Here is a 20,257-nt window from a genome sequence, read left to right on the forward strand (position 1 = left end):
GAAGGGCATCCGCTGCGTAAAAACTTGCTGGATAAGTTGGCGGTTCATTCCGCTGTGGCAACCCCAGATTAATAAAGAGACTAAGCCAACAAGAAAATGAATGAATGAATGAATGTCTGTTGAAGGAGCAGTATCAACAGATATTCAGCAGACAGTCTAATAATACTCAAATAGTCTATCAAAATAAAGTGTTGCCTATAGTGTAATAATTTTGTATTATTCAAAAATTGTATTAAATTCCCATCCAATCCAAAGAGGAATGGGTTACAATTTCATAAAGACAAGTGTGCCAAGCTTGTGACATCATATTTAAAAAGACTTGAGGCTGTAAATGCTGCCAAAGGTGCATCCGCAACGTATTGAGCAAAGGCTGTGAATACTTATGTACATATGATCTTTCAGCTTTTTCATTTTTAATTAATTTGCAACAATTTCAAAAAATCTTCATTATGGGATAATGTGTGTGTATTTTTGAGGAAATAAATTAATTTAATCCATTTTGGAATAAGGCTGTGACATTAAAAATGTGGAAAAAGTGAAGCGCTATGAATACTTTCCGGATGCACTGCACACAACATAAATTGTTCGCATTCTGTTTAACTACTGCCAATAAGCTACTGCTACTGTTTTGGAAATAAAATAAATCCCCTAAGTGTAAACTGTGGCTTGGAGAAAATACCTCTATGTTACATTTGAGCGAATTAGATACTATAAAAAAAGAAAAAAAAAAAACAATTTGACAAAACTTTAAATCCTTTTATGTGTTAGCTAGGAAAAAAAAACTTTGTGGTATAATGAATCCTTTCTGTAATGTTTTAATCTGCTTTGTCATCACACTCTGTTGTTTAAACAGGTCTTTGTAAACAAGTTGGCATGTTATGTGGGTGGATTTTTATTATTTTTTTTATCAAGATTTTCAGGGCAGCATGGTGGCGCAGTGGGTAGCACATGGGTTTGCTCCAGTTGCTCCGGTTTCCCCCACATGTTCAAACACATATGGTACAGGTGAATTGGGTAAGCTAAAATTTTCTGTAGTGCATGTGTGTGACTGTGTATGGATGTTTCCCTGTGATGGGTTGCAGCTGGAAGGGCATTCGCTGCATGAAACATGTGCTGGATAAGTTAGCAGTTCATTCCGCTGATTAATAAAGGGACTTAGTTGAAAAGAAAATGAATGAATGAATTATGATTTTCATATTGTTTTTCTTTTTCTTTTTTCTCTTTCTATCTGCTTTGCCTATGTTATATGTGGACAAAATATGCAAAACAGAATCCTTTTCCTTCAGAATCTGACTTCAATAAAACTTACTTGACAAAAAAATAAATAAACTTCTATTTCTCAGTGCCTAGCAGCCGCTGTGCCTCTTTCCAACCTTAAGCACCCATTCCACTGCATGACAAGAGAAGGAACAGGCTTGAGTCCAGAATCAGTGTCAGCGTTCAGGAGCACCTGAGCTTCAGAAACAGACAGAGCGATGACTGATCTCAGCACAGTGAGTCAGAGCAGCTCAGATGGATATCGCTCTGAACGGCAGGCCTCCTGTCAGCGAACACTGCTGTTAAATGATATCAGGCCTGAAGAGAAGGAGGCCTTTGTGACAGTCTCACCCCAGCCAAACTGCAGAGTCAGACCGCCAGATGAAATCATCTATTACATCTTATAATTAGAATACCACTTGTACCAATGAAATCTATGATGAAATGAAAGATGTTTGCAACTGAGATGAGATGATGAAAAGATGACAATACGATCTTTAAACAGTAACTGTGACTAATGACTAGGCCCACACGGAATCTGTGTGAGCAGAAATCTGCAGATTTTTAGGCAATCATGCAGTCTATTTATTTACTTGTGTAAACGTGTGTACATTAAAATTTATTTAGTTTTTAAATTAATTTCAGTAATATCATTGACAATATAAAAATGTTTATATGATTTATTTACAATATAGTGTACAACCTTTTAGGAGATATATTACATGAGAGACTTGCTTTGTTTACCAAGTGGATCTAATTGGATTTGCATTGTAAACATTAAATAACAGTTAAAAAGGTTTTTTTTTTTTTTTTAGTCATGTATTAAGTTTTAATTACAATACTTCCAAAACCATTCCACATAAGACTATCCGCAGACTATCTACAAAATTCTGTGCAGAAATAGCAAAAACATTCTGCAGATTCTGTGTGGCTCCACTAATGACTATATCCCCATATTGTATTTTTTTAAATAAATAAGGCAACTTCATGATATCTCTTTAATTTTTTCCAAAAAAACGGAAAACAATGTAATACAAGCTACTGATCATCCTTTTATAGTAAGTTCTCATAGCGGCTGTTTGAATGTGGAATGTCTTATGAATGTGAAATGTCTTATATTGCATGTTATGGGTCAAAATTATTGAATTTTCTTTTGTGTCAAAAATCATTAAAAGATTACGCAAAAAAGATTATGTTCAATAAAGATACTTTGGTAAAAATGTTTAAAGGGCACCTATGAAGAAAATCAAACCTTTGTAAGCTGTTTGGACAGAACCGTGTGAATGTATAGTGTGTCCACTGTCGTATTGAAGTGAAATAAACACAACAAGTCTCTTTTTTTAATTCCTGACCCTAATCCCAGTGATTTTGAGGCCCACCGCAACGTGAGGCGGGAGTGTGGTTTTCCCCACCCACCAGATTAATTGACAGGCGTCATGTTTGTATAATAACACGATCACACTTTACAATAAGGTTCATTGGTTAATGTTAATTAATGCATTTACTAAGATAAACAAACAATGAACAATACATTTACTACTGTATTTGTTCATATTAATTAACGTTAGCTAATGAAAATACAGTAGTTCATTGTTAGTTCATGTTAACTCATGGTGCATTAACTAATGTTAACAAGCTCGGACTTGAATGTTAATAATGCATTAGTAAATGTTCAATTATGATTAATAAATGCTGTACATGTGTTGTTCATGATTAGTTTGTGTTAGTAAATGCATTAACTAATAGGGATGTAACGGTATCAGAATTTCACGGTACGGTAATACCTCGGTATGAATGTCACGGTACGGTATTTATTGAATCATTTACAGGAAAACAAAACTTATGAAAATACTCCAAAAAAGTGCCAAAAGTGTCAATGACATACAAATTAGCCATCTATCTGTAAGCTTTGAAACAGGAACTTCAATTTTAATAACAAAAAATTTTATAAATAAAGTGCTGTGCATTTTTTTTATAAATAAAGTTTTGAAACTTTATTTTATAAATAAAGTTTCAATTTAGTATTGTTGAAAACTCATCACATTCAACATTTAATCACTCACTCACTTAGATAGAGATGGGTTTAAAGGAAAATTATCATATAAATATAATCTGGTAAAAGCTGGGATCTCTGGGTATTTACAATGTCCCCTGCAACAGAAAAAACCCTCTCATTTGGGACTGAGGATTCTGGGACAGAGATATGACTTGGCCCATGTTGACAGCAGTGGGTAACGTTTTGCATTGTCTTTCCCCCACTTGAGAAGACAAACCATGAGTGAGATAGAGGTCTCTTTGCGGTACAAGTCAATGTCTGCATCAATCTGAACAGTGTGCTGTGTTTCTGCAGTCCCCATGACTGCTATTAGTCGTATTCACCAACTTGCAGGCACGTGCACACATAGGGCTCAACCTGTGCAGTGCACATGCCCTTTTTAGTCTTGGATAGAATATGCCCTTCCAAAACGATCAAAAGTGCCCCCGCGACGCGACACAACCTCCGTCCAGCCCTTCAGTAGACAACACCGCTCTTAAAAATGCGCGCTCAACCCCCCCTCGGCGCTTTATAATACGCTCGCGACAACACAGCTGATCAGAACGCGCGCGACAACACTGCTATTCAGCACGCGCGCGGCGACAACACCCGCTTTAGATTCGATCATTTCCATCTTTTTTTCATCTCCGCTACTAGCAGCACACTCCATTTCCGCATTACTGGATCTGTAGCGACAGCAGACCGCAAAGGATTATGGCCACGCCTGGGCTGATGGGAAATGTAGTTTAAGCTACCTCCCGTTCGCTTCATTCGCCTGAGCAAATTTTCTCAGAAGACCTATAGTTTTACCGAGTCATGCGACTTCGGTAATATCGAAAAAAATTAATATTGCGGTATGACGGTATTTACAATACCGTTACATCCCTATTAACTAATGAACCTTATTGTAAAGTGTTACCAACAACACTTATACACGTCCACAGAACATTTTTTTTTTGCAAAAAAAAACTGGGATGATGTCAGTAAATGGTACAGCAAACAGCATTTGTGTGAGACTCATCATTTCAGAAAGGCTTACATAAACTCCATCACAAATACACAAATAAACTTACTTGGTATTTTTAACTAATGAGCTGTATTTCAGCTTCATCTCTGTCTGTCTCTATCACTGACTGTTGTTTATCTGATGTAACACAGGAGAAGCAGATACACATGTCAGAGCAGTGGGCAGGGAGAAGCAGCTCATTTGCATTTAAAGGCACAGGCTACAAAAACAGCTACATAGTATTTAGACCAAGCGGCAACCTCCTGCTCTCCCTCAAAAGTAACTGAAACTGCAATTCATCGCAATTTCTCTAGTCCTGGCTCCACAATAGAGCAAATTTCTATTGAGCTCACTGTTAATATGGTCAACTTTACAGCAGAAAAGGTGTTTATAGTCTGGCACAAAGAACAATTTTGGTTCATATAGCTAATATTACCCTTCATGACAACTATTATACCTCATCCATTTCCTTTATATTAGGTTTTATTAAGTCTGCATAATTAAGGGCGTGGTCACTTGAGTGACAGCTAGGTCTAGTTGGTCTCCGTCACTTCACCTCAACTGATTCCGGCTGATTAGCTGCTGAGCTCGCATATACATCGTATTTTTGTGTTCTTTTATGTGGCTTTACACAATTACTTGCCTTTTGAAATGATTTCCTACAATTATCAAATGATATGGCATGCTATGTGCACTTAATTGTGCTCACAAACCATTTCCCAGGTGAGTGAAATGATATACTTATATACTATATCTATAAATGTATTTGTTTTATTTAAGATCATTTATATTTTATCTTTAGACCTGTAATGCACTCCAGAATCTGACATATTGATTAGCTGTAGGCTCTAGAACAGTCATCTGCTGCGTTGTCATAAAATGTTGTGCTTGGATTTCATAAATAGTCTTGCATTTACTAAAACAGACATGTAGTTTGCATTTTCCTCCTGTAGAAGACCTCATAAGAACAACGTTTGGTGGCCCAATTTATTGCAACAGTGTTTTTAAAAGACAACACTTTATTGATATAGTGTACAACCAAGCGCATGGGGTCAGAACACAAACGTGTCGCAGGTAACGAAGTAAGCGCTTTTCTGATAGTAAAGCCCGTCTAAGCAAAATGATAGCAGTCTGTAGCTCCGCCTCTTTGCCCTTATTTGGTATTCCTGGTTCATTTAGATGAAGTGCAAACAAAATGGCGACAGTTGGCCACGCCAACTTGTAGCTTCTTTTGGGTTCTTCACAAACCTATGGATGACATCAAGGATACTACGTCCATATTTTACAGTCTATGATTCAGACACAAAAAAGAGCAGATTCTGGAGGCTAAAAAGGTAAAATAGGTGCCCTTTAAATCCCACAATCAGAGCCTTTATGTTAAAAACATGTGTTTTTTGCCTGGTGCAATACTTAAAATTTGTGATCTGGCAAACAATCTGATATTCTACTAAGTAAAAAGTAAGCTGGAGTTCAGCAATCTCCAAATGAGATAATCTGACAATATTTTTTAGTTTGTCTTATTTTGCAAGTTACTCAAGAAATGATTAATTGTTATACATTCAAATATAATCTGGGTTCTCACTTATGAACTTGGCATATGCAACAAAAATAGGGGTGGTTCACAACTTTTTTCCACATAAAAGTTGTGATCTATAAAAAAACAAACTTGATGGGAGATTCAAGTGTACAGCTGTTAAGTAAACTCTAAGTAAACATATTTAACTTATTGTAAATACTGACCTTAATTCAACCACTTAAAATTATTATAAGTGCAATAATTAAAATAATAAACAAATAATTATTCTACTGTACTTTTACTTTCAGGAGGGTTTTTTATAAATCAGGCCCGTGGACTAAACTTTTTATGAATTGCAGTTCCTGAATAATGCAATTTGTATGACAATGACAAACTTTTTGCTTGTTTTATTAAAAATATGTCTCATGTAATTCAAAATTAGTACTAAGAATTTGTGAAGAGGAGGAAGGTTTCGTGACAGCACAGCACTCCATCTCACCCCAGCCAAACTCTGTCGAGTCAGACGGTCCAATGAAATCATCAATTATAGCACAAGGTGAGCTGAAAGCACCGTGTAAAGGTCGCCTAGTGAAGGGGGAGAAAAAAACGGCCAGCTCAGGGCTTTTCTCTCTGCATGCCACTGCTGAGTTTGTGGGAGGTCCGGCTTCGCACAGAAATGGAGTTTAAATTTTAAACAGGTGGAGAGAGGGAGGCCCCGGGCCCTGTGTGAAGATTTCAGGAGGTGACAGGGTGAGAGAGAGTGAGAGAAAGAGACGTCTGGAGCGAATGTGGAGCAGCGAGGGACATTCATAACTAATTAAACAGACCTCAGATGCGTCACGCTGCAGGTATCAACCGCAGTCCATCACATCCCATTAGAGGAGCCTGATAATTGTGGTGTTTGTGGGGCTTCGCTCATATAAGAGTTCAATGGTCGCTAATACCATTCTTGTCCAAAGCCGACTTCTGGTTCATTGTGGTCACAGTTTAGAGGATGAATTCCTGCGCCGTTCACTCCTCCTCTTCCACATATGTTGAAGGAAACCAGCCAACCTGTAATATAAAACATATCTGTAATATAAAACACTATAGTGCCAACTGGTTCTAAGAACAGTCAGTTTTGTTCCTGTTGTATTTCCACATGAGCCTGTTAAAATGTGGAAAAGTTCAAGACATAGATTACTAGAGGTTATTATACTACACTACCGACTAAAAGTCTTGATGCCTATCCAAGTTTTAGGGTGCTTTAACACCTGTGAATCGATTCAGTTGTTTCGAAACAGAGATTACAATTGTTACATTGTTGCTCTTTGCTCTTAGTGAGGTTCGCTTTCACACTGCAAAGTTTCTAATCGGACCAAATGAGCTAAAATAAGTCACGTGTGAGTAAACTCTCCTTACATTGGTCAGAGTGTCAGGGTTTATTTTGCAGAGTCCCGCTCAGCTGTCAGGAGAGGTGGTGGTTTGGTGGTGATTGACAAGGTGCGCGCACGTGATGTGTCTGAGGAGAGATGCGGTGGGGAGGGGTGAGAAGGGTGCGCGACGATGCCCATTTGAGGACCGGGAGGGAGACGCGAGATTAGCGGGAGATCATCACTCATTTGGGGGCATAAGGAGATTTGCAAAACTTCCCGCCCTACTCATAATTCCCTCTTCATATAGCCGTATGCCCACATATCCATAAAACACTGTGATTTAACCGCGCTCGGATCGGATCGCTTTCTCACTGCAATTGATCTGCTCCAGGGTTCGTTTCAATCGAGCTGAGACCACCTCACTCAGGCGGTCTCGGAGCAATTACTTTGGCGCTGAACAGAGCGCGACTGCCCAGTTCACATATGCCAAACGAACCGCGCTAACTGGGCAAACAAGATACGTTCCGAAACAAAAGTGTAGGTGTGAAAGCACCCTTAGGAACAACAAATAATAACTTGACAACTAGTTGATCACTTGTTATCAGAAGTGGCTTAAATGAAAGGCAAAGTCCTCTAGATTACGCTTATTTTACCAAAATAAAATGTCATGTCTTAATTTTTAATTATTCAATTTAGGCAGTAAGGTCTGACTTTGCTTAGACAAAAGTCTAGTCACTTAACAAAAATAATGTACAGTAAAGAATATAAAGTCGTGGTGCAGTGGAAAAAGAATGAATATTGTGTATGACTCCTATGAGCTTGGAGGACTGCATCCATACATCTCTGCAATGACTCAAATAACTTATTAATAAAGTCAAATGTCAAATGTGTAAATTAAAAAAATATATTTCAACGAATTTCCTTTGCTTCTACATTGCTTAATAATTTAGAAAAAAAAACAGTGGTTAATAGACGGTTATGGCCATCGGCAGGTGATTGCAGTGTTGCAAGAAAAAAAAAACATAAACTGTAAACATTTTCTGGCTGTTTTTACATTTTTTAAATCTAATTAAAGGGGCAGTAGGTGATTGTCTTCAAAAACACTTGTTGTTGTGCTGGTTGAAAGTCTCTTTAAATTCCAATATTAATGATTAAAGTAAATGATCTAAATATATTCATGTGTCTATTTATATTTTGGGTTAGCATAAAACTAAAAAAATGTTGATCCAATTAAATATAGTCAGGCTGACATCTCTCACAATTCCGATAAGTATCTCAAACTGTCTTTCAGCAAATGCAGATTTGAACAACTGCGCAGCCATTTGTACGCTGCTCAGACGACCGCTGTTTGTGCATAGGCGCGATTGGCCAAAACATGCTGAATCAAAAACCTGAATCAATATTGGAGTTACCTTTGCACGCTGGAGAAAGAATGACACTATGGCAGAAGGATTTCTCTGAGACAGGTAATGTTCTGTTTTAAAACTATTTACAGTTTCATAAGGGACCTTTCACAGCATCGATATTGTAGATTTTAATTAGTTTAACAACAAAACACAAGTAAATACAGCTATTCCGCCTAGTCCCTCCCTATATTGTTTACCATGCTACTCTGAATATTCGATCTAAAATAGCATGCCAGTTTGGCTTAGTAATGAGTGTAATTCCTGCACACCGCAGGACAAGCACTAGTTGCTTTTAACACATGAGAGAGGATACTTTTGCTGTCACTTTTAAGGTGCGCATGCTCCTGTTTCAGGAGGCATGGCTCTGGACGGCAGGGGAGGGACTGTGATTCAGAGATTTATGCTTAGCTGTTAGCATTGTGGAAGATCACCTACTGCACCTTTAACTCTTTTAGTTATCTCAGCTTATTTCAATCAAACTTACAAAAATATAGTTAAACTTTTCAGAACTTAAAAAAAAAAATTGAAACCTGATTAACTTATTAAAATAACTTTTTTGAAAAATCTTTTTTTTTTTTACTATATATTATTTGACTTTGCTCTAACAAGTTTTTAGCGTACAAAAAAAAAATTGTCATGCGTACGTTTTTGAGACATCGGGCGATTATGTTCTTGCCAGGGGCGTTGCTAGGGTCGAAAGGGATAAGGGGCTTAGCCCCGAAGAGTATAGTGTGAGTTGTTATTAAATGTGATACAAAGCTACAAACATGTTCAGTTGGACAGAGTCATTAACCGAGGTGTAGTGTTGTCAAGATACTGGAATTTCTAAATTCAATACCTTGCAAAATATTGGTATTCAATAGGCTACTGTTTTTGACATAATAACAATTTTATCAAAAATAGTACAAAAATAAAAATAAAGATTTATATGCTAGAAATGTGTTTACTTCAAATCTCTTTAGAGGGAGATTTTTTTCAGTTTTCCTGAAAATAAGGTGATGTGAGCATTGTATCACTTTAAATGCATGTAATGCTTGTTTCATTCATTCATTGAGCAGAAATTCCATATATGCCTCACAAAATTAGAACATTCCAGGAAATCCTTAATATGGATGCAGGAATCCAGCTATTGCTGTAGTTGAATGAAAATAAGATCTGAATAAACATAAAAAGGCTTTAACTGATCATTTACACGACTGCGATAATAAGTGTTTATACAGTTGAAGTCAGAATTATTATTCCCCTTTGAATTTTATTTTCTTTTTTAAATATTTCCCAAATGATGTTTAACAGAGCAAGGAAATTTCCACTGTATGTCTGATAATATTTTTTTCTTTTAAAGAAATTCTTAATTGTTTTATTTCAGCTAGAATAAAAGCAATTTTACATTTTTAAAAAACCCTTTTAGGATCAAAATTATTAGCCCCTTTAAGCTAAATTTTTTCTGATAGTCTACAGAACAAACTATCGCTATACAATAACTTGCCTAATTACCCTAACCTGCCTTTAAAGCCTTTAAATGTCACTTTAAGCTGTATAGAAGTGTCTTGAAAAAATGTCTAGTCAAATATTATTTACTGTCATCATGGCAAAGATAAAATAAATCAGTAATTAGAGATGAGCTATTAAAACTATTATATTTAAAAAATGTGTTGAGAAAAATCTGCTCTGCATTAAACAGAAATTAGGGGAAAAAATAAACAGGGGGGCTAATAATTCAACTGTCTTCTTCCAGCAATCTCAGGTATTTTCATAAGAAAGTCGATTTATAATCCCCTGCTAACTGACAGATGTGACTGGCTATATCATATCTAGATAAATATGCCTAGATATCTATATCATATCCAGAAAGCTAGAACAATTTACGTTTTTCTGACTAATTTGCATGTGTGCATTGATATGATGCACATTTTATCGATTACAGTTATTTTATTTCACCAAAACTACACACATTTTATACTGTGGAAACAAATGTTAAGCTTCATCAGTAGTTAGAACTATTCAGTTTTGCGAAAGAGTTGCATTATTACCTCATCAGCTTCAGCTCTTCAAAATAATGAATAAATGTAGTGCAGTGGCGGAATTTTTTTAAACATCATGTGACAACAGTGCCACTTCCACCTGCCGGTAGATACAGGTACTGCTGAACAGCTGACCCGATGCAAACACTGCGTTAGGTAAAATGTGCGTGATATACACAGTAATTTTCAGTACTTAGATAACAAAATAAAAGTTATACACCATATTTTTATTTAAGTGCAACATATTGCTAAAGATCAGGGGCTTTTGACAATACATCAGGGGCTTAAGCCCCCAAAGCCCCCCCCCCTCGCAACGCCACTGGTTCTTGCAGACTTTGACTTGCACATGCTTACATGCATGTTATAAACTTGTGTACTTTGGGCTTAAGCGAGCATATCTCTTTTTCATTATGATTAGTTTGAAATCTCTTGAGATTCAGATCTGAAACTGACATGCAGAAGAATCATTAAGAGTCATTCTGTCATCTTCTGTCATCACCTCCAGTTAATCATCTCTCTTTTTAAACAAAGTTGAGCATATGAAATGAAGAAAAGTGACTCTAATAAGGCTGGAGGAAAGATATGTGACTCAGGATTAGATATATTGATGAAATATTCTGACCTAAGCTCTAATTTTAATCTTAAATGTCAATCACACTGTCATATATCTATAATGCTAAGTCATTTGCTTGAATCCAAACCAAGAATAAAGTATTTTCTGAGCAGGGATACATTTTTATCATAATGTAATCAGGGTTTCTGCAGGTTTCATCAAGTCAAATTTAAGACTTTTTAAGACCCTTTTAAGACCATAAAGAATTAAATTTTAGACTTATACACGGTTAAAACTTTTTTCTAATGGCCTGGTATTATCATTAGAAATCACGTTTTTAGTTGTTTTTAGTTTTCACAATTGAGAACTTTAATTTGTTCAATTTGCTGTAAACATGTTTAACAGCTGTTGTAAATAGTATTGCTTTGCAATAAAAAAAAGTATATTAAAAAAATAAAGTTTTATTGGCGATTAAATGGTGGGTGGTCTAATTGAGTATAGCTTGGACAAAGCAAAATTAAGACATGTTTAAAATGATTAAAGACCAAAAGCACAATATTTCAGTGAATTTAAGACTTTTTATGGCCTAAAATTTAGTTTTTGAAATTTAAGACTGAGGTAGTTTACAAGCTCCACAGTGGCAAAGCAGCGGGGGTGGATGAGATTTACCATGTGTATCTTAGGTCTCTGGATATTGTGGGGCTGCCTTGTCCGACATGTCTCTACAATATGGCATGGAGGTCTAGGACAGTACCTCTAGACTGGGCAACTGGGGTGGTGGTTCTTATTTTTAAGAAGGGGGGCTGGATGGTGTGCTCCAACTAGAGGGGGTATCACACTCCTCAGCGTCCCTGGGAAAGTGTGTGTCAGGGTACTGAAGAGAAAGATCCAGCCTATGTTTGAACCTAAGATTCAGGAGAAACAATGCGATTTTTGTCCAGGCCGTGGTCCACTGGACCAGCTCTTTACCCTCACCAGGGTGCTTTAGGGCTCATTGGAGTATTTCCTACCAGTCCACATGTGTTTTATGGACTTGAAGGATACAAGTCACTTATTGCATAATGTGGAGGGTGCTCTGGGAGTATGGGGTCAGCAGCGATCTGTTAAGGGCTGTCTCATCCCTGTATGAGCAGACAGTTTTCAGTGCATGTTGAATTCCAGCAGGGCTGTCCTTTTTCACTAATTCCGAAAGAATTTCAAAGCGCAGCCTTGGGCTGAAGGGGGTCCGGTTCGGGGACCACAGTATCTCATCTCTGTTATTTGCAGCTGATGTTGTTCTGTTGGCTTCATCAAACATGGACGTTCAGCATGCACTGGGTGGTTTGCTGCTGAGTGTGACGTGGCTGGGATGAGAATCAGCAGTCTGAGGCCATTGTGCTCCACCGGAAAAAGGTTTGCCATCTCCAGGTTCTTATCCCTTATTATATTCACGAGTGAGGGAGGTATGGAGCGTGAGATTGACAGGTGGATCGATTTACTGGTCAATCTATGTTCCTAGTCTCACCTATGACAAAGGACAAGATCTTGGATTTAACAGAAAAAATTTGTTTCCTTCGCAGGGTGGCAGGGTGCACCCTTATAGATAGGGTGAGGAGCTCGGTCACCCGGGAGGAGCTTGGAGTAGAGCCGCAGGTCCTCCACATTGAGAGAAGCCAGGATACGTTGTAGCGACTACAGTATGCCTCTCGGCTGGCCTGGGAATGCCTCGGGATCCCCTCAGAGGAGCTGGAGGAAGTGTTTGGGGAGAGGGAAGTCTGGAGTTTTCTCCTAAGTTGGCTGCCTCTGTGACCCAGCCCCGGAAAAGCCGTTGAAAATGAATGAATATATTATCATTCATTCATTTTCTTTTCGGCTTAGTCCCTTTATTAATCTGAGGTCGCCACAGTGGAATGAGCTGCCAACTTATCCAGCATGTGTTTTAAACAGCCGATGCCTTCCACACAGAAATGCCAACTGACCAAGACAAGGCTTGAACCAGTGACATTCTTGCAGTGAGGCAATCGTGCTACCCACTGTGACATATATTATATCTCATATTATATTATATTTTATTATTAAACATTGTAAACGCCTTTGTCACTTTTGATTCATCACATAAATTGAAACTGAACTAAAATTTAATACATGGATTACATTTTAATGATAATTTAATCTTACCAACATCAATCTTTTAAACTGTTACTGCTGTTACGGTGTGCCTAGCAGTTGCCTTTAGTGCAACCATTGAAGTTTATGAGTTTGCTTCAATGATCTGCCAGTTCACAGAAAAAGCAAGTATTTTTAGTTTTAAAATGTGTAAGAATGTTTTTTTTTTTCTCACCCGGCCATTGACTTCACCCTTCCACCATCCATTGGTACACTTGATATAGATCTTCACCAGGTCGCCCACCTGCAGTGAGAGTTCACGGGTGTCCCTCGAGCTGAAGTCATATCGCGCCAGCGCAATACCAAGCACTCTTGGGGTCAAAACTGACAGAGAAGGGGATTGAAGACACAAAACTAGTGGTTAGATAAAGGACAGCGAAGGAGAGACACAAATGTTTCACGAGACATGCTAAGTAGGACAAAATAAGTCACTGTGGAACAAGATGATTTGGAGCAAACACAGGGTACAAATGGTGTTGCATCATACATCGTTACACACAAAATCTGGATACAGACCCCACTTTGTCACATAACGAACAATACAAAAAGAGGCAGAACCAAGTGCAACGTGTTACTGGATTTACGTTTCCGCTAATCCTCCAATAAGATGGGAAGGAGAAATGTATAGTTTATTATCAATCAGGATTGGGTGCTTCTACAACCTTCGTCAATCTATGAATAGCTAATGTTAATCACCATCATTTCCCACTTTAAGGAATAACTTCTAGTAGAGATGCACAATATTGGATTTTTGCCCATTTTTGATAAACAATTTTGTAAACAAATTTTGGCCAAAAGGGATATTCATTTCTATATTTTGAACACTACATCAAATCAGATGTGCCTTTTTATGATACAGATGAATTAGGGATTATAATGCTCATTATAACAGATTAACGGTTAAGTAAAGGGGTGCATTGTATACAGATTAATGAGTTTAATAAATCAGTTTAATAATGAAAAAAATATTATTATTTATATATTTTTCAAATTTGGCTGCATAAGGAGCCGATAACAGTGAATGCGCTTTTTGCGTTGAGAGAGGCAATTTTTGAATGGTTTACTAACGGCTGATAGCGTTTTGTGAAGTCTTGCGTAAGCAAAGCCCACAGGTAAATTCATCAATTATTGAATGGTACTACTTCTTTTTAACAAACCGAACTCAGGCAGTAAAGGTAAATAACAGTTTGTCCCAAGTTAAATATAGTAGTTCTGGTGTCCCTCAGGCTTGTGTGAGCTCCTCACTTCTGTTTACTTTATACACTAATGAGTGCTCAAGCAGGCACTCACAGAATTGTATTCCTAAATACTCAGACGATATGGTAATTTTAGGGTTGCTGAAAAGACAAGATCCTTTTTACATACAAAAGAACGTCAAATTTGATAACGCGTCAACATGACATTACACATGTTAATTTATTAAGCTTAACTGGCTTAAAAACAGGTAAACGACTCTAAATCACCATCCATGAAAAATATAAATGGGCAGATTGCTGGCTTGATCTTGTTTGCAGCTCTCCTTACAGACTAGTAAGTTACTGTACACTGTTACTGTAACAGTTTCCTAAAGGATCTACAGTAACTTACTGCTAGCAGTTTGCTAGTAACTTACTGTAGATTCTACATGAATATTTTCTCCAAGAAATGTATTTACAATATTGTATATTTTTTTTGCAAAATGTCATATTTATATCATTTCACAATGCAGCAAAACTGTCCTATACATTAAATTCATATAACTGCAGGTTAGCTATGTTTATATATAATAACTTTTAACTGCTATTGGTTACTAGTAATTAGTAATTAATAAAGTTAATACACTGCCTGAAAAATGATATGGTAACTAATAAACTTAATTTTACTGAATTTGACAGTATTGCAATAATGTGCACCTTTAGTAAAGCTTCTTTGTGACAATAAATATTGTGAATAGCTCTACACTTCTGAATTCAATATTACAGTTAAATACTGTGTAATTTACAAATATCGATAACAGTGTAGGCTCATAATCAACACATCATCTTATCTGCAAGGCATATTGGCATCATTTTCCACATTAGGCTGATGTTTACATTTTAAACAATTATCAGCCAATTTATGAAATATTCAGATAATATTGTGCATCCCCAACTTACAGGTAGACTTAAGTTTAAAGTGTAGGGATTATTTATCCAGGATCAACCAAAATATGTTAATCCAGGAACATGTGCAACTCTGCGAAATCAGGGCGTGCACAGAGCCAGAGCTGAAGCAAACGCACAGAGGACAGACTACAGGGGGAAATGAAGAAGACAGGAGGCTGATGGCTGTACCTGACCAGAAGGGTGAGGGGGAGGGAGGAACAAAATTGTAGCTGGTGGGACTCAAAACGGAAAGCCCACACAGCACTGGAGCTTAGGATCCAAGCCGAGGCAGAGTGAAGAAAATAAGAACACAAAAACCCAGAGATCTTAACCGAGACATTTTCAACAGAACAAACACAAACAAGCTGACAGAGAGAACTCAAAGCACTGCACAAACGAACGCTTGCTTTGAAATACACCAGACTTGAGGTATTCACATGAGAACATATATTTTTTATTAATATAATTTTAAATATTTATAATTTTTTATTTTAGCATATTGTAAATGGGAAACAACTAAGTGTTAAGAAAGGGTATGAAATATGTTGTAGTTTTTTTTTGTTTGTTTGTTTGTTAATATACACTGCCTGACAAAAGTCTTCTCATCAATCCCAGTTGCAAGAGCAAGAAATAATAACTTGTCTTCTAGTTGATCATTTGGAAAAGTGGCAGAAGGTGAATATTTCAGATGAATCATCAGTTTAACTGCATCACAATAATCACGAATACTGCAGAAGACCTACTGGAACCCACATGGACCCAAGATACTGACAGAAATCAGTCATTATTGGTAAAGGAAAAATCATGGTTTGAGATTACATTTAGTATGGGAACGCGCAAGAGGTCTGCAGAGTGGATGGCAACATCAACAACCTGAGGTATAAAAGACATTTGTGCTGCCCATTACATTACAAACCACAGAAGAGGGCAAATTCTTCAGCAGGATAGTGCTCCGTCTCGAACTTCAGCCTTCAAATCAAAGTTTCTAAAGGCAAAGAAGGTCAAGGTGCTCCAGGACTGGCTAGCCCAGTCACCAGACATTATCGAGCATGTCTGGGGTATCATAAAGAAGGAGGCATTGGAGATGTATCCAAAGAATCTTAATGAAGTCTGGGAGACCAAGAACGCTTTCTTTGCCATTCCAGATAACTTTATTAATAATTTTTTTGAGTCACTGCAGAAATGTATAGATGACTTACAAAATTCTAAGTCATTACAAGATAAATTGCATGACTTACATACCTGTTAAGTTTAATGCCAGTAATGACAACTCTCAGTGAAGTATTGTGTGTGTGTGTGTGTGTGTATGTGTGTGTGTATTGAAGAGCCGCTTAGCTAACAGTTGACAGGCCGGGGAAACACACACACAGTATTTATGACGGCAGACATGTGAACTAGGAGGATGTTTTTCTCTTGCGCTTGAACCCCTTCTGACAGATTATAACGGCTTTAACATACACCTTTCTAAGATGTGTCACAAAAACACTCCATAATCCATTAAGAACACTATTGAAACCCGTTTTTGGAGCGCAATTTACCAGTTGTAAACGCTGTAAACAGAAGTTTGAACCATTCTACCGGTAAATGCTGGTTGCTATGGCGCCCTCCATGCAGCAGCCCCAAAAAAAGTCTATACTGTACATTATTTCTGTTAAGTGACAAGACTCTTGGCTAAGCAAAGATTTGTTGCTCTTACAACTGGGATCGACAACAAGACTTTTGTCAGGCAGAATATATTTATATATGTGTGTGTGTGTGTGTGTGTGTGTGTGTGTGTGTGTGTGTAAAAGAAAAAAATAAACAGTATAAAAAATAAAGAGAAACATTACTGTATTAAACTAAAATAAAGAATAACCTTAATGTATTATTATTCTCAATGTTTAATTACAATTATATGTGGTTAATTATTTTGGAGTCTAATGACATTTTAATATTTTGGCTAAAAAAAGTTTCCAAAATCACTTCAATAGAAGAAATAAACTCAAAATGGCATAAAGGTGAGCAAATTCCAAACACTTGGTTGCTTGAACTGTAAGGAGGACTTCCACTAATTCCTCAATGTGGCTATTAAAAATTAAATTATACAGTAAGTAAAACAAATTAAATAAATAATCAAAAAAGTCAAGTTTAGGTTTCATTTTTAAACATGTTTAAATAGCCTTAGCCAAGATCTTGTGTGATGTTGGCCCTGTCACTGACACAGCTGTGATGGCGCTCATACAGAACGCGAGTCCTGTTACCATCTGAACACCCATCTGAGCATCCAGGACTTTCTAATATGTAAACTAGCAAACGTCAAATCCACAATATGTTTGCCTGCCTGTTTTGCATCTCCTATGGGGGGTTGGGGGGGGGACGTAACCCAGCAGTCGATGAGCCAACCATTTTTTTTTCCCTGTGATGCTGTCAATCTCAAAAGACCTGCAGAAATCGTGCGAATTATCATGTTCGATCTCTATAAATTGATGAGATATCCTGTAAATAACTTTCCTTGCATTAGCTTATCAAACACAAGCCTATCTGGCTGTGTGCTGAATGTGTTTACAAAGCACTCGACGCCTGCAGACGTTTCGGCGCCCACACGCTGACTGATCTGTCGACGAATTTGTACGTGTTTTTGGTTTGAGGCGCATCAGCGATGTCCCAGGATGCATCGAGGGCCCGGATTTTCTGCTGAGGTTTGTGAAAGGATGCATCACTGAGAGTGGCAGTTGAGCGTAAACACTTCTAACAAGCTGAGGATGCTGAGGAAAAAAAAAACAAACAAACAGAACAGCGAAAATCCCCAATTCACAATCCCCACTATCCCGGTCTTTCCATCAACAGAGCCTTTCTTATTCGCTAAGCCTTTTTTATGTGACATGTAAAGCTAACTTTCCGTGTCTCCACTACTTGCCCTTTCATTTCTCAGAGCAGGGAGTGAATTCTGTTTTGTTTTTTCTCTTAGTTGCTAGAGAGAAAAGCAACCAAGTCCCTACAGGTGAGGGGGAGCTTAGCATCCATCATGGCTTTTTCCTGTAACTCAAAGCACACTGTCATGTCGTGTCAGGGAGATTGCCGGTGCTACTTGAGCGCAGGGCTGGCGTCTTGTTTAGCCGAGTCCTTTCTCTCTCTCTCTCGCTGCGTCGCCTGCAGCAGTGCTTGCAGAGCCAGACACAAACAGCCATTTTCCTGCTGCCAGGTGCCGAGTGCGTACGGCTCGCTTCACAGCATCTGTCGCTCTCTTTGAGCAGCCATCTTGGGCAATGAGAGCTGGAGTAAAGGCATACTTTCATTCACCATGAAAGCAACACGTGTGAATCCAGGCTCCATCCTCACTGGATACTTTGCTGTGGGCATTTTGTTAGAATCGGATCAATCCCCTATTGCTTTCAAAATGGTCTCAACTATTTGTAGCATCACAAATGTGATACATGACACTATATGCAAATCATTTATATGTCATATAAGTTCATACTTGGATTTCACATATAGTAGTCATAGTCATTTATGGATATCACTATATAAAGTGCCATATGACAAAATCTTGCAAAACATGGCCATTTACACATTGCAAAATGCGATTAGTTGACTTTACTTAAACCCCCTCCCCCAAAAAAACATTGCTTTATAATTATTAAGTAAACAAACTATGTGCATAATTACCCAGATAAAGTCAATGGGTTTACTGACTTTTTAATCCGCTTGTTGCCTTTAAGGCAAAGGGTTTACTCTTTAGAGTATATACAGAATTCAGAGTGTGAAATTTAACACAATTTAAGAACTTTTTTAAGACTCTATATTCAATTCTTTCGATACATTTTAAGACCTTATAACCACTTTAGGTTTCAAACAGAAACACTAGCGAGATTTTAACTCACAGTATATTTACTAAATATTAATGTAAGAAATCCAAAAATAAAACATTATTCATATACTGAATGAAAATCTACAGCCTACAGAGCTGCAAAAATAATGGTTTTGCCTTGGTAACTGCAGTAAACAAAGCAGCATGATGTCAAATCTAGCAGGGTTTCATTGATTTCATAAACTGCACAGCGCCCTGATATTAGCAGATTTAATTCAGGCAAACTTTAGCATACAACCATACATTGCATAATCAAAAATGATATAATGTAATACTTTGCAAAATAGCATAAGACTTTTTAATACTTTTAAGGGCCTTACATTGATTTATCAACTTTAAATACATTTGAAGACCCCGCAGACACCATGCTTACTTTTTAAATGGCATGCTTACTTTTTAAAGCTGTTTGGACAGAACTGCGTGTAGGTACAATGTGTCCACAGTCATATTGGGGTAATATAACGACGATAAGTCTCTTTTTTAAATTTCCTGATGTTAAAATAGGATCCAAATCCCCCCCCCCCCCCCCCCCCCCACCCCACTACCACAACGTGAAGTAGGAGTGCGGTTTCCACGCCCACCGAATTGATTGACAGCTGCATCTAAAAATGTCTCTGTAATAATGTGTATAATCATATCGACAAGACGTGCGCAAAGCAACAGAGATTAAAAGATCTGTTGAGCTCTCTGTGATCATCAATCACCATCAAATGCGATCAGGAATGAGTTTTACAAGTTTAAACGTTTTAAAAAACAGTGCATGTTTGTAATGAATTGCAGCGATTTTACCATTTTTACTTTATCACCATAGCTGCATGTCAGTACAATTATAAAAGAGGATGATTCATTCCCAGTTTTATTATTTTGTTATTAGGTTTATTTGCACATTACCATTACGGATATCAATACAGCAGTGGATATTATTTTGTATCCTGTCACATTAGCGTGCAAAAACAGTGCAAAGTTTAATGTGCGCGCTGTATCTGTGTGTGT

At 37.4% G+C, this 20,257-nt stretch overlaps 1 protein-coding gene across 5 annotated transcripts in view; it reads right to left on the minus strand.

Annotated features, from left to right (window-relative positions):
• Positions 1 to 5,272: 5,272 nt before the first annotated feature.
• Positions 5,273 to 20,257, minus strand: part of vav3b (vav 3 guanine nucleotide exchange factor b) — a 168,140-nt gene continuing 153,155 nt past the window's right edge. For 2 of the 5 annotated variants that reach the window (XM_073918264.1, XM_073918256.1), the window contains 3 exons: positions 15,607 to 15,687; positions 13,470 to 13,618; positions 5,273 to 6,867 (listed from right to left, as the gene is read on the minus strand). In XM_073918264.1, coding sequence (XP_073774365.1) covers positions 6,826 to 6,867; positions 13,470 to 13,618; positions 15,607 to 15,687 — 272 coding nt within the window. In that variant the 3' untranslated portion in view covers positions 5,273 to 6,825. The remainder of the gene's footprint in view (positions 6,868 to 13,469; positions 13,619 to 15,606; positions 15,688 to 20,257) is intronic. The other 3 variants (XM_073918267.1, XM_021480557.3, NM_001126393.1) reach the window with 3 other exon arrangements.

The sequence above is a fragment of the Danio rerio genome, chromosome 2, assembly GCF_049306965.1.
Source record: "Danio rerio strain Tuebingen ecotype United States chromosome 2, GRCz12tu, whole genome shotgun sequence".
Taxonomy (NCBI): Eukaryota; Metazoa; Chordata; class Actinopteri; order Cypriniformes; family Danionidae; genus Danio; species Danio rerio.